At 40.1% G+C, this 14,795-nt stretch overlaps 1 protein-coding gene across 1 annotated transcript; it reads left to right on the forward strand.

The window, feature by feature from the left end:
* Nucleotides 1-7,177: 7,177 nt before the first annotated feature.
* Nucleotides 7,178-8,124, forward strand: LOC124029542 (uncharacterized histidine-rich protein DDB_G0274557-like; the record flags this gene model as incomplete). The annotated part of the gene is made up of 1 exon (XM_046341218.1): nucleotides 7,178-8,124. A coding segment is annotated over one exon (947 nt), but the record flags the coding sequence as incomplete, so codon positions are not given.
* Between the last annotated feature and the right edge of the window lie 6,671 nt (nucleotides 8,125-14,795).

The raw sequence follows: 14,795 nt of genomic DNA on the forward strand, positions 1-14,795 counted from the left end.
GACATATCCATTAGGACATATCCATTAGGACAGATAATGTAGGACATATCCATTAGGACAGATACTGTAGGACATATACTGTAGGACAGATACTGTAGGACATATCCATTAGGACAGATACTGTAGGACATATACTGTAGGACATATACTGTAGGACAGATACTGTAGGACATATACTGTAGGACAGATACTGTAGGACATATACTGTAGGACATATACTGTAGGACACGATACTGTAGGACATATACTGTAGGACAGATACTGTAGGACATATACTGTAGGACAGATACTGTAGGACAGATACTGTAGGACATATCCATTAGGACATATACCGTGGGACAGATACTGTAGGACAGATACCGTTGGACAGATACTGTAGGACAGATACTGTAGGACATATCCACTAGGACATATACTGTAGGACATATCCACTAGGACATATACTTTAGGACATATCCACTAGGACATATACTGTAGGACATATACATGTGGACATATACATTTGGACATATACTGTAGGACATGTCCATTAGGAAATATCCATTAGGACATATACTGTAGGACATATACTTTAGGACATATCCACTAGGACATATACTTTAGGACATATCCATTAGGACATATACTGTAGGACAGATCCATTAGGACAGATACTGTAGGACATATCCATCAGGACATATACTGTAGGACATATATATGTGGACATATACTGTAGGACAGATACTGTAGGACATATTCTGTAGGACAGATACTGTAGGACATATACTGTAGGACATATCCATTAGGACATATACTGTAGGACATATCCATTAGGACAGATACTGTAGGACATATACTGTAGGACATATACTGTAGGACAGATACTGTAGGACATATCCATTAGGACAGATACTGTAGGACATATACTGTAGGACATATACTGTAGGACAGATACTGTAGGACATATTCTGTAGGACAGATACTGTAGGACATATACTGTAGGACATATCCATTAGGACAGATACTTATATATGCATCCATTAGGACAGATACTGTAGGACATATATACTGTAGGACAGATACTGTAGGACATATCCATTAGACAGATACTGCAGGACATATACTGTAGGACATATACTGTAGGACAGATACTGTAGGACATATACTGTAGACAGATACTGTAGGACATATACTGTAGGACATATACTGTAGGACACGATACTGTAGGACATATACTGCAGGACAGATACTGTAGGACATATACTGTAGGACAGATACTGTAGGACAGATACTGTAGGACAGATACTGTAGGACATATCCATTAGGACATATACTGTGGGACAGATACTGTAGGACAGATACCGTTGGACAGATACTGTAGGACAGATACTGTAGGACATATCCACTAGGACATATACTGTAGGACATATCCACTAGGACATATACTTTAGGACATATCCACTAGGACATATACTGTAGAACATATACATGTGGACATATACATTTGGACATATACTGTAGGACATGTCCATTAGGAAATATCCATTAGGACATATACTGTAGGACATATACTTTAGGACATATCCACTAGGACATATACTGTAGGACAGATCCATTAGGACAGATACTGTAGGACATATCCATCAGGACATATACTGTAGGACATATATATGTGGACATATACTGTAGGACAGATACTGTAGGACATATTCTGTAGGACAGATACTGTAGGACATATACTGTAGGACATATCCATTAGGACATATACTGTAGGACATATCCATTAGGACAGATACTGTAGGACATATACTGTAGGACATATACTGTAGGACAGATACTGTAGGACATATCCATTAGGACAGATACTGTAGGACATATACTGTAGGACATATACTGTAGGACAGATACTGTAGGACATATACTGTAGGACAGATACTGTAGGACATATACTGTAGGACAGATACTGTAGGACATATACTGTAGGACAGATACTGTAGGACAGATACTGTAGGACATATACTGTAGGACAGATACTGTAGGACAGATACTGTAGGACATATCCATTAGGACAGATACTGTGGGACAGATACTGTAGGACAGATACCGTTGGACAGATACTGTAGGACAGATACTGTAGGACAGATACTCTAGCAGGGTTTCCTCAACCACCTCACTCAATCTCCTTTAGTTCCCGCTCTGTCATATTTACCAGTGACACTGACGAGTCAGATTCTTCACCCAAGAGAGGACGCGACCATCCACAGTAATCACATTAATTTACCACTGCGATGTCTTTAAAGCCATCTCTTTCTATTACCTTTTAAATTGGCCTAGTTAGAGCCGTGTCATGGTAATGGTCTGGGATCTCTCTCTCTCCATCTCTCTCTCTCCATCTCTCTCTCTCTCTCTCTCTCTCTCTCTCTCTCTCTCTCTCTCTCTCTCTCTCTCTCTCCTCTCTCTCTCTGTCTCTCTTTCTCCTCTCTCTCTCTGTCTCTCTCTCTCTCTCTCTCTCTCTCTCTCTCTCTCTCTCTCTCTCTCTCTCTCTCCTCTCTCTCTCTCTCTCTCTCTCTCTTCGTCTCTCTCTCTCCATCTCTCATCTCATTCACATAACTCAACTTTGGTCTATGTGTCATTTTCTCCATCCCAAGTGGCACGCTCTTCCCTACAGTTGTTTAGGGCACTACTGTCGACCAGTGCCCATAGGGCTCTTCTCAGAAGTACTGCACTATATAGGGACTAGGATTCTATTTGGGATGCCGCCTCTCTCTCTCTCTCTCATTGCATCCACTCCGCTCTTAAGCAGAGTTAATGCAGCTAGATACTGTGTCGAGTCACATAACCCTCCCTTTCGGACACAATTAGAGATAGCCGTAATATTACCTAAATGCTCTTTTATGAAATGGGGGTTTACTTTGGATCAGGGGAATCATCTGTTGGTAGACTGGGGTGAAAATAAATGTTACTGTTGGGTATGTAATGTTGAAGAGATTCTAATATCACAATAAATCTTTATTTATAATGTTTATACGTAGGGGTAATGTTTGGTGTTTGACTTTTCTCACATAATTATTTCTTGTTCAACAATGAATAACTGGCAGTTCAATTCTAGTAATGCTTCTCATTGCTTACCGACTGCTCAGTTTGACTGTTTATTATAATACATTTTGTTATCCCACTGGCATGCTCCTCTCTTCTCTCTTTCTAGCGCTCTGTCTCTCTCCCTCTTTTTGTCCCAATAATAACTCAACATTCATTCCCTTTTGTTATTCCTTTCCAATCAGTGTAAATGCTCTCAGGGTTGAAGTATTAGTTATTGGATGAAGTGTGACGTTCTCCTCTTGTTCTCCTCATGTTCTCCTCTTGTTCTCCTCATGTTCATGTTCTTGTTCTCTTGTTCCTCATGTTCTTGTTCTCCTCGTGTTCTTGTTCTCCTCTTGTTCTCCTCATGTTCATGTTCTTGTTCTCCTCTTGTTCTCCTCGTGTTCTTGTTCTCCTCTTGTTCTTGTTCTCCTCTTGTTCTCCTCTTGTTCTTGTTCTCCTCTTGTTCTCCTCTTGTTCTTGTTCTCCTCTTGTTCTTGTTCTCCTCTTGTTCTTGTTCTCCTCTTGTTCTCCTCTTGTTCTTGTTCTCCTCTTGTTCTTGTTCTCCTCTTGTTCTTGTTCTCCTCTTGTTCTTGTTCTCCTCTTGTTCTTGTTCTCCTCTTGTTCTTGTTCTCCTCTTGTTCTTGTTCTCCACTTGTTCTCCTCGTGTTCTTGTTCTCCTCTTGTTCTTGTTCTCCTCTTGTTCTTGTTCTCCTCTTGTTCTTGTTCTCCTCTTGTTCTCCTCTTGTTCTTGTTCTCCTCTTGTTCTCCTCTTGTTCTTGTTCTCCTCTTGTTCTCCTCTTGTTCTTGTTCTCCTCTTGTTCTCCTCTTGTTCTTGTTCTCCTCTTGTTCTCCTCTTGTTCTTGTTCTCCTCTTGTTCTCCTCATGTTCTTGTTCTCCTCATATTCTTGTTCTCCTCTTGTTCTCCTCATATTCTTGTTCTCCTCTTGTTCTCCTCATATTCTTGTTCTCCTCTTGTTCTCCTCATATTCTTGTTCTCCTCTTGTTCTCCTCTTGTTCTTGTTCTCCTCTTGTTCTTCTCATATTCTTGTTCTCCTCTTGTTCTCCTCATATTCTTGTTCTCCTCTTGTTCTCCTCATATTCTTGTTCTCCTCTTGTTCTCCTCTTGTTCTTGTTCTCCTCTTGTTCTCCTCATATTCTTGTTCTCCTCTTGTTCTCCTCATATTCTTGTTCTCCTCTTGTTCTCCTCTTGTTCTCTTCTTTGTTCTTCTCTTGTTCTTGTTCTCCTCTTGTTCTCCTCTTGTTCTTGTTCTCTTCTTGTTCTCTTGTTCTTGTTCTCCTCTTGTTCTCCTCTTGTTCTTGTTCTCCTCTTGTTCTTGTTCTCCTCTTGTTCTTCTCTTGTTCTTGTTCTCCTCTTGTTCTCTCTTCTTGTTCTTGTTCTCCTCTTGTTCTCCTCTTGTTCTTGTTCTCCTCTTGTTCTTGTTCTCCTCTTGTTCTCTTCTTGTTCTTGTTCTTCTTGTTCTCCTCTTGTTCTTGTTCTCCTCTGTTCTCTCTTCTTGTTCTCCTCTTGTTCTCCTCTTGTTCTCTCTTGTTCTTGTTCTCCTCTTGTTCTTGTTCTCCTCTTGTTCTTCTCTTGTTCTTGTTCTCCTCTTGTTCTCCTCTTGTTCTTGTTCTCTTCTTGTTCTCCTCTTGTTCTTGTTCTCCTCTTGTTCTCTTCTTGTTCTCTTCTTGTTCTCCTCTTGTTCTCCTCTTGTTCTCCTCTTGTTCTTGTTGTTCTTGTTCTCCTCTTGTTCTCTTCTTGTTCTCCTCTTGTTCTCCTCTTGTTCTTTGTTCTCTTCTTGTTCTCCTCTTGTTCTCCTCTTGTTCTCCTCTTGTTCTTGTTCTCCTCTTGTTCTCTTCTTGTTCTCCTCTTGTTCTCCTCTTGTTCTCCTCTTGTTCTCTTCTTGTTCTCCTCTTGTTCTTGTTCTCCTCTTGTTCTCTTCTTGTTCTCTTCTTGTTCTCCTCTTGTTCTCCTCTTGTTCTCCTCTTGTTCTTGTTCTCCTCTTGTTCTCCTCTTGTTCTCCTCTTGTTCTCCTCTTGTTCTCCTCTTGTTCTCCTCTTGTTCTCCTCTTGTTCTTGTTCTCCTCTTGTTCTCTTCTTGTTCTCTTCTTGTTCTCCTCTTGTTCTCCTCTTGTTCTCTCTTGTTCTCCTCTTGTTCTCCTCTTGTTCTCCTCTTGTTCTTGTTCTCCTCTTGTTCTTGTTCTCTTCTTGTACTCCTCTTGTTCTTGTTCTCCTCTTGTTCTCTTCTTGTTCTCTTCTTGTTCTCCTCTTGTTCTCCTCTTGTTCTCCTCTTGTTCTTGTTCTCCTCTTGTTCTCCTCTTGTTCTTGTTCTCCTCTTGTTCTCCTCTTGTTCTCTTCTTGTACTCCTCTTGTTCTTGTTCTCCTCTTGTTCTCTTCTTGTTCTCTTCTTGTTCTCCTCTTGTTCTCCTCTTGTTCTCCTCTTGTTCTTGTTCTCCTCTTGTTCTTGTTCTCCTCTTGTTCTTGTTCTCCTCTTGTTCTTGTTCTCCTCTTGTTCTCCTCTTGTTCTTGTTCTCTTCTTGTTCTCTTCTTGTTCTCCTCTTGTTCTCCTCTTGTTCTCCTCTTGTTCTTGTTCTCCTCTTGTTCTCCTCTTGTTCTTGTTCTCCTCTTGTTCTTGTTCTCCTCTTGTTCTTGTTCTCCTCTTGTTCTTGTTCTCTTCTTGTTCTCTTCTTGTTCTTTCTTGTTCTTGTTCTTGTTCTCTCTTGTTCTTGTTTCTCTTGTTCTTGTTCTCCTCTTGTTCTCTTCTTGTTCTCCTCTTGTTCTTGTTCTCCTCTTGTTCTCCTCTTGTTCTCCTCTTGTTCTCCTCTTGTTCTTGTTCTCCTCTTGTTCTTGTTCTCCTCTTGTTCTTGTTCTCCTCTTGTTCTTGTTCTCCTCTTGTTCTCTTCTTGTTCTCCTCTTGTTCTCTTCTTGTTCTCCTCTTGTTCTCCGTTCTTGTTCTCCTCTTGTTCTCCTCTTGTTCTTGTTCTCCTCTTGTTCATGTTCTCTCTTGTTCTTTTGTCCTTTGTTCTGTTTAACCCTCATGTGGTTCCCAGAGCTGTGTTTTTGTTGTTCCTTATTTAACCTGTCATGTTTCACCGAAGTTGTTCCCTCTCCTTGTTCACACCTGGTCGACCCATCTCCATGATTATGTTCCTTATTTAGCTGCCACCGATCCATGTTTCATTTTCCCTCTCTGTTATGTCTGTTTTACACACCTGGTTCCCATCTCATGATTATGTTCCTTATTTAACCCTCTGGTTTCCCTTTCTGTTATGTCTGTTTACACACCTGGTTCCCATCTCATGATTATGTTCCTTATTTAACCCTCTGGTTTCCCTTTCTGTTTGTGCGTGATTGTCTTTCGTGTGTTGGAGTTCTATCCTGTTTTGTCCTTGTTTCGTAAAGGGATTTTAGTTCCGTTCTTGGGTTGAGTAAATACAGTGTTTTTTACTCTGACCTGTGTCCTGCGCCTGACTCCTTCACTATCTTCTAGATAGACTCTGACACCGACAGGAATGCCAACCATACCCTTCGACCGAGCGAATAGGATAGTAAGACCATAATGATAATGGGATGGGTTCCAAATGTCACCCTATTCCCTAGTCACTTCAGAAAGAATTCACACTCCTTAACTCCCCCCACCACATTTTGTTTATTTTTATTTTTTTGTCACTGGTTTACACACACAATACCTCATAATGTCAAAGTGGAATGATGTTTTTCAAATGTTTTACGAATAAAAAAAAAAAAAACGGACATGTCTTGAGTAATAATAATAAATAATATATGCCATTTAGCAGACGCTTTTATCCAAAGCGACTAGTAAGTAAGTATTTCACCACTTTGTTATGGAGTTACGGAGTATTTAACCCCTAGAGTTCAAAAGTAAAACTGTGATTAAACAAGTCACATAATAAAGCTTGCATGGACTCACTCTGTGTGCAATATTAGTTGTACGAGGTTCAAGGGTGTGGTGTTTCCACGTCACTGAGTTCAATAACCAAACACCAAGGAGCACAAATAGAATGCAAATAGCGAGTTTATTAGGGAGTTCTGCGCACTGGGGAAAAGGGGGGAGATCACCAACCATTTCACAACCCACAACCCGTGGTCCGTTCTCCAGGGGTAAATCCTAAAACTCGCGTCCTCAGCCAAACCGGTTCGGTACACAGTGGGGGGGGGGGTCACAACGTCACAACGTGTACTCACACTCTTCACACCACACCCTTCACACCACACTCTTCACACCACACCATTCACACCACACCTTTCACACCACACCCTTCACACCACACCCTTCACACCACACCCTTCACACCACACTCTTCTCACACCACACCATTCACACCACACCATTCACACCACACCATTCACACCACATCATTCACACCACACCCTTCCCACCACACCATTCACACCACACCCTTCACACACCACACCCTTCACATCACACTCTTCACACCACACCTTTCACACCAAACCCTTCACACCACACTCTTCTCACACCACATTCACACCACACTCTTCTCACCTTTCACACCAAATTCACACCACACCATTCTTCACACCCACCACCATTCACACCACACTCTTCACACCACACCTTTCACACCACCCTTCACACCACACTCTTCACACCACACCTTCACACCACACCCCTTCACACCACTCTTCTCACACCACACCATTCACACCACACCTTCACACCACACCTTTCACCACACTCTTCTCACACCACACCATTCACACCACACCCTTCACACCACACCTTTCACACCACACTCTTCTCACACCACCATTCACACCACACCATTCACACCACACCATTCTTCATTCACACCACACCCTTCACATCATTCACACTCTTCTCACACCACACCCTTCACACCACAACTCTTCTCACACCACACCCTTCACACCACACTCTTCTCACACACCCTTCACACCACTCTTTCACACCACACCATTCACACACACCTTTCCCTCTTCACTCTTTCTCACCTTTGTCTCCTTGTCTCCTTTATGCAGGCCACTTCCTCTTTTATCCCCAAACACACCCTGGCTCATTGATCCACATGCTCGCCTCGTTGTGGCAGGAAGTCCATATATAGCTCGTGGGTGGAGCCAGCGGGCTGCAAGGTATCTCTTCAATCTCCACTCTCCTCATCTCTCCCTGCCACATAGTGTTTAACCATATTTTGTTATGACTACCTCATCTCTGTAATAATACAAGCAGAAATGAAATATCCCTTTGAGCATGGTGAAGTTATTAATTACACTTTGGATGGTGTATCAATACACCCAGTCACTTCAAAGATACAGGCATCCGTCCTAACTCAGTTGCTGGAGAGGAAGGAAACTGCTCAGGGATTTCACCATGAGGTCTATGGAGGCTTTAAAACAATTACTGAGTTTAATGGCTGTGACAGGAGAAAAACTGAGGATGGATCAACTACATTGTATATTCTCCACAATACTAACTTAATTGACAGAGTGAAAAGAAGGAAGCTTTTACAGAATACAAATATTCCAAAACTTGCATCCTGTGAGCATCAAGGCACTAACGAAAAACTGCACAAAACTGTGGCAAAGCAATTCACTTTTTGTCTTGAATACAAAGTGTTATGTTTGGGGAAAATCCAATACAACATTCTCCATCATTTCAAAGATAGTGGTAGCTGCATAATGTTATGAGAATGCTTGTAATCATTAAGGACTATGTAGTTTTTCAGGATAACAATGAAATACAACTAAGCACAGGCAAAATCCTGGAAAAAAACCTGGTTCAGTCTGCTTTCCAACAGACCCTGGGAGATGAATTCACCTTTCAGCAGAGCAATAACCTACAACACAAGTCCAGATATACACTGGAGATATTTACAGACAGACAGTGAATGTTCCTGAGTGGCTGAGTTACAGTTTTGACTTAAATCTACTTGAAATTCTATGGCAATATATAAAAAGGAATGTCTAGCAATGATCAACATTTTTTTGAACAGAATAATAGGAAAATGTTGCTGAATCCTGGTGTGTAAAGCTCTTATAGACGTACCCAGAATGACTCACAGCTGTAATCGCTCTTAGACACTTACCCAGAATGATTCACAGCTGTAATTGCTCTTATAGACGTACCCAGAATGACTCACAGCTGTAATCGCTCTTAGAGACTTACCCAGAATGACTCACAGCTGTAATCACTCTTAGACACTTACCCAGAATGACTCACAGCTGTAATCGCTCTTAGAGACTTACCCAGAATGACTCACAGCTATAATCACTCTTAGATACTTACCAGGAATGACTCACAGCTGTAATCACTCTTAGAGACTTACCCAGAATGACTCACAGCTATAATCGCTCTTAGAGACTTACCCAGAATGACTCACAGCTGTAATAGCTCTTAGAGACTTACCCAGACAGACTCACAGCTGTAATCACATAGAAACTTACCCAGAATGACTCACAGCTGTAATCACTCTTACATACTTACCCAGAATGACTCACAGCTGTAATCGCTCTTAGAGACTTACCCAGAATGACTCACAGCTGTAATCACTCTTACATACTTACCCAGAATGACTCACAGCTGTAATCACTCTTAGAGACTTACCTAGAATGACTCACAGCTGTAATCACTCTTAGACACTTACCCAGACAGACTCACAGCTGTAATCACTCTTAGACACTTACCCAGAAAGACTCACAGCTGTAATCACTCTTAGACACTTACCCCAGAAAGACTCACAGCTGTAATCACTCTTAGACACTTACCCTGAAAGACCCACAGCTGTAATCACTCTTAGAGACTTACCCAGACAGACTCACAGCTGTAATCACTCTAGAGACTTACCCAGAAAGACCCACAGCAATCACTCTGAACCCAGACAGACTCACAGCTGTAATCACTCTTAGAGACTTATCACCAGACAGACTCACAGCTGTAATCACTCTTAGAGACTTACCCAGACAGGACTTACCTCACAGCTGTAATCACTCTTAGAGACTTACCCAGACAGACTCACAGCTGTAATCACTCTTAGAGACTTACCCAGACAGACTCACAGCTGTAATCACTCTTAGAGACTTACCCTGAAAGACTCACAGCTGCAATCACTCTTAGAGACTTACCCAGAAAGACTCACAGCTGTAATCACTCTTAGAGACTTACCCAGACAGACTAATTGCTGCCAAAGGTGATTCTAACACGTATTGACTCAGGGGTGTGAATACTTATGTAAATTTGATTTTTCAGTAAATTCGATTTTAAATCAATTTGCTAAAAATGTCTTAAAACATGTTTTGTGTGTCTATTTATTAAACTATTTTCAATTCAGGCGGTAAAACAAGATAAGACAATAAGACGACGACTGGTAATACTACCGAACTACTACTGTAGGACTTTTGAGCATTAGTCAAATGTAACGCACTATACAGGCAAAACTATTTGTAATGTGACCAATGACTGAGCAGCTTTGTCACCTTTGTCATTACGCTACAACTTTTGGAGTTATCGGGGAGACAACAGACTGAGTTTATAAAGGTTAAGGTTGGTTAAAGCCTCTTCTCAAACATCAAAGACTGAGTTTGTAAAAGGTTAAGGTTGGTTAAAGCCTCTTCTCAAACATCAACAGACTGAGTTTGTAAAGGTTAAAGGTTGGTTAAAGCCTCTTCTCAAACATCAACAGACTGAGTTTATAAAGGTTAAAGGTTGTTAAAGCCTCTTCTCAAACATCAACAGACCTCTTCTCAAACATCAACAGACTGAGTTTGTAAAGGTTAAAGGTTGGTTAAAGCCTCTTCAAACATCAACAGACTGAGTTTGTAAAGGTTAAAGGTTGGTTAAAGCCTCTTCTCAAACATCAAAAGACTGAGTTTGTAAAGGTTAAAGGTTGGTTAAAGCCTCTTCTCAAACATCAACAGACTGAGTTTGTAAAGGTTAAAGGTTGGTTAAAGCCTCTTCTCAAACATCAATAGACTGAGTTTGTAAAGGTTAAAGGTTGGTTTGCCTCTTCTAAAACAGACTGAGTTTGTAAAGGTTAAAGGTTGGTTAAAGCCTCTTCTCAAACATCAATAGACTGAGTTTGTAAAGGTTAAGGTTGGTTAAAGCCTCTTCTCAAACATCAACAGACTGAGTTTGTAAAGGTTAAAGGTTGGTTAAAGCCTCTTCTCAAACATCAATAGACTGAGTTTGTAAAGGTTAAAGGTTGGTTAAAGCCTCTTCTCAAACATCAACAGACTGAGTTTGTAAAGGTTAAAGGTTGGTTAAAGCCTCTTCTCAAACATCAACAGACTGAGTTTGTAAAGGTTAAAGGTTGGTTAAAGCCTCTTCTCAAACATCAACAGACTGAGTTTGTAAAGGTTAAAGGTTGGTTAAAGCCTCTTCTCAAACATCAACAGACTGTAAAGGTTAAAGGTTTTAAAGTCAACAGACTGAGTTGTAAAAAAGGTTGGTTAAAGCCTCTTCTCAAACATCAACAGACTGAGTTTGTAAAGGTTAAAGGTTGGTTAAAGCTCTTCTCAAACATCAACAGACTGAGTTTGTAAAGGTTAAAGGTTGGTTAAAGCCTCTTCTCAAACATCAACAGACTGAGTTTGTAAAGGTTAAAGGTTGGTTAAAGCCTCTTCTCAAACATCAACAGACTGAGTTTGTAAAGGTTAAAGGTTGGTTAAAGCCTCTTCTCAAACATCAATAGACTGAGTTTGTAAAGGTTAAAGGTTGGTTAAAGCCTCTTCTCAAACATCAACAGACTGAGTTTGTAAAGGTTAAAGGTTGGTTAAAGCCTCTTCTCAAACATCAACAGACTGTTTATAAAGGTTTGTAAAGGTTAAAGGTTGGTTAAGCCTCTTCTCAAACATCAATAGACTGAGTTTGTAAAGGTTAAAGGTTGGTTAAAGCCTCTTCTCAAACATCAATAGACTGAGTTTGTAAAGGTTAAAGGTTGGTTAAAGCCTCTTCTCAAACATCAACAGACTGAGTTTGTAAGGTTAAAGGTTGGTTAAAGCCTCTTCTCAAACATCAATAGACTGAGTTTGTAAAGGTTAAAGGTTGGTTAAAGCCTCTTCTCAAACATCAACAGACTGAGTTTGTAAAGGTTAAAGGTTGGTTAAAGCCTCTTCTCAAACATCAACAGACTGAGTTTGTAAAGGTTAAAGGTTGGTTAAAGCCTCTTCTCAAACGTCAACAGACTGAGTTTGTAAAGGTTAAAGGTTGGTTAAAGCCTCTTCTCAAACATCAACAGACTGAGTTTGTAAAAGGTTAAAGGTTGGTTAAAGCCTCTTCTCAAACGTCAACAGACTGAGTTTGTAAAGGTTAAAGGTTGGTTAAAGCCTCTTCTCAAACATCAACAGACTGAGTTTGTAAAGGTTAAAGGTTGGTTAAAGTTACTGAAAAAAAGGTTGGTTAAGCCTCTTCTCAAACGTCCAACAGACTGAGTTTACAACAAAGTTAAAGGTTGGTTAAAAGCCTCTTCTCAAACATCAACAGACTGAGTTTGTAAAGGTTAAAGGTTGGTTAAAGCCTCTTCTCAAACGTCAACAGACTGAGTTTGTAAGGTTAAAGGTTGGTTAAAGCCTCTTCTCAAACATCAACAGACTGAGTTTGTAAAGGTTAAGGTTGGTTTATAAAGGTTGGTTAAAGCCTCTTCTCAAACATCAACAGACTGAGTTTGTAAAGGTTAAAGGTTGGTTAAAGCCTCTTCTCAAACATCAATAGACTGAGTTTGTAAAGGTTAAAAGGTTGGTTAAAGCCTTTTCTCAAACATCAATAGACTGGAGTTTGTAAAGGTTAAAGGTTGGTTAAGCTCTTCTCAAACATCATATCTGGAGTTTGCAAAGGTTAAAGGTTGGTTAAAGCCTCTTTCTCAAACATCAACAGACTGAGTTTGTAAAGGCTAAAGGTTGGTTAGCCTCTTCAAACATCAACAGACTGAGTTTGTAAGGTTAAAGGTTGGTTAAAGCCTCTTCTCAAACATCAACAGACTGAGTTTGTAAAGGTTAAAGGTTGGTTAAAGCCTCTTCTCAAACATCAACAGACTGAGTTTTGTAAAGGTTAAAGGTTGGTTAAAGCCTCTTCTCAAACATCAACAGACTGAGTTTGTAAAGGTTAAAGGTTGGTTAAAGCCTCTTCTCAAACATCAACAGACTGAGTTTGTAAAGGTTAAAGGTTGGTTAAAGCCTCTTCTCAAACATCAACAGACTGAGTTTGTAAAGGTTAAAGGTTGGTTAAAGCCTCTTCTCAAACATCAACAGACTGAGTTTGTAAAGGTTAAAAGGTTGGTTAAAGCCTCTTCTCAAACATCAACAGACTGAGTTTGTAAAGGTTAAAGGTTGGTTAAAGCCTCTTCTCAAACATCAACAGACTGAGTTTGTAAAGGTTAAAGGTTGGTTAAAGCCTCTTCTCAAACATCAACAGACTGAGTTTGTAAAGGTTAAAGGTTGGTTAAAGCCTCTTCTCAAACATCAACAGACTGAGTTTGTAAGGTTAAAGGTTGGTTAAAGCCTCTTCTCAAACATCAACAGACTGAGTTTGTAAAGGTTAAAGGTTGGTTAAAGCCTCTTCTCAAACATCAACAGACTGAGTAAAGGTTGGTTAAAGCCTCTTCTCAAACATCAACAGACTGAGTTTGTAAAGGTTAAAAGCCTCTTCTCAAACATCAACAGACTGAGTTTATAAAGGTTAAAGGTTGGTTAAAGCCTCTTCTCAAACATCAACAGACTGAGTTTGTAAAGGTTAAAGGTTTGGTTAAAGGACATCAAAGACTGAGTTTGTAAAGGTTAAAGGTTGGTTAAAGCCTCTTCTCAAACATCAACAGACTGAGTTTGTAAAGGTTAAGGTTGGTTAAAGCCTCTTCTCAAACATCAACAGACTGAGTTTGTAAAGGTTAAAGGTTGGTTAAAGCCTCTTCTCAAACATCAACAGACTGAGTTTGTAAAGGTTAAAGGTTGGTTAAAGCCTCTTCTCAAACATCAACAGACTGAGTTTGTAAAGGTTAAAGGTTGGTTAAAGCCTCTTCTCAAACGTCAACAGACTGAGTTTGTAAAGGTTAAAGGTTGGTTAAAGCCTCTTCTCAAACATCAACAGACTGAGTTTGTAAAGGTTAAAGGTTGGTTAAAGCCTCTTTCAAACATCAAACTGAGTTTATAAAGGTTGGTTAAAGCCTCTTCTCAAACATCACAGACTGAGTTTTAAAGGTTAAAGGTTGGTTAAAGCCTCTTCTCAAACATCAATAGACTGAGTTTAGGTTAAAAGGTTGGTTAAAGCCTCTTCTCAAACATCAATAGACTGAGTTTGTAAAGGTTAAAGGTTGGTTAAAGCCTCTTCTCAAACATCAACAGACTGAGTTTTAGGTTAAAGTTAAAGCCTCTTCTCAAACATCAATAGACTGAGTTTTAGGTTGGTTAAAGCCTCTTCTCAAACATCAACAGACTGAGTTTGTAAAGGTTAAAGGTTGGTTAAAGCCTCTTCTCAAACATCAACAGACTGAGTTTGTAAAGGTTAAAGGTTGGTTAAGCCTCTTCTCAAACATCAACAGACTGAGTTTGTAAAGGTTAAAGGTTGGTTAAGCCTCTTCTCAAACATCAACAGACTGAGTTTGTAAAGGTTAAAGGTTGGTTAAAGCCTCTTCTCAAACATCAACAGACTGAGTTTGTAAAGGTTAAAGGTTGGTTAAAGCCTCTTCTCAAACATCAACAGACTGAGTTTGTAAAGGTTAAAGGTTGGTTAAAGTCTCAAACATCAACAG

The sequence above is a fragment of the Oncorhynchus gorbuscha genome, unplaced genomic scaffold (genome assembly GCF_021184085.1).
Source record: "Oncorhynchus gorbuscha isolate QuinsamMale2020 ecotype Even-year unplaced genomic scaffold, OgorEven_v1.0 Un_scaffold_6758, whole genome shotgun sequence".
NCBI lineage: Eukaryota > Metazoa > Chordata > Actinopteri > Salmoniformes > Salmonidae > Oncorhynchus > Oncorhynchus gorbuscha.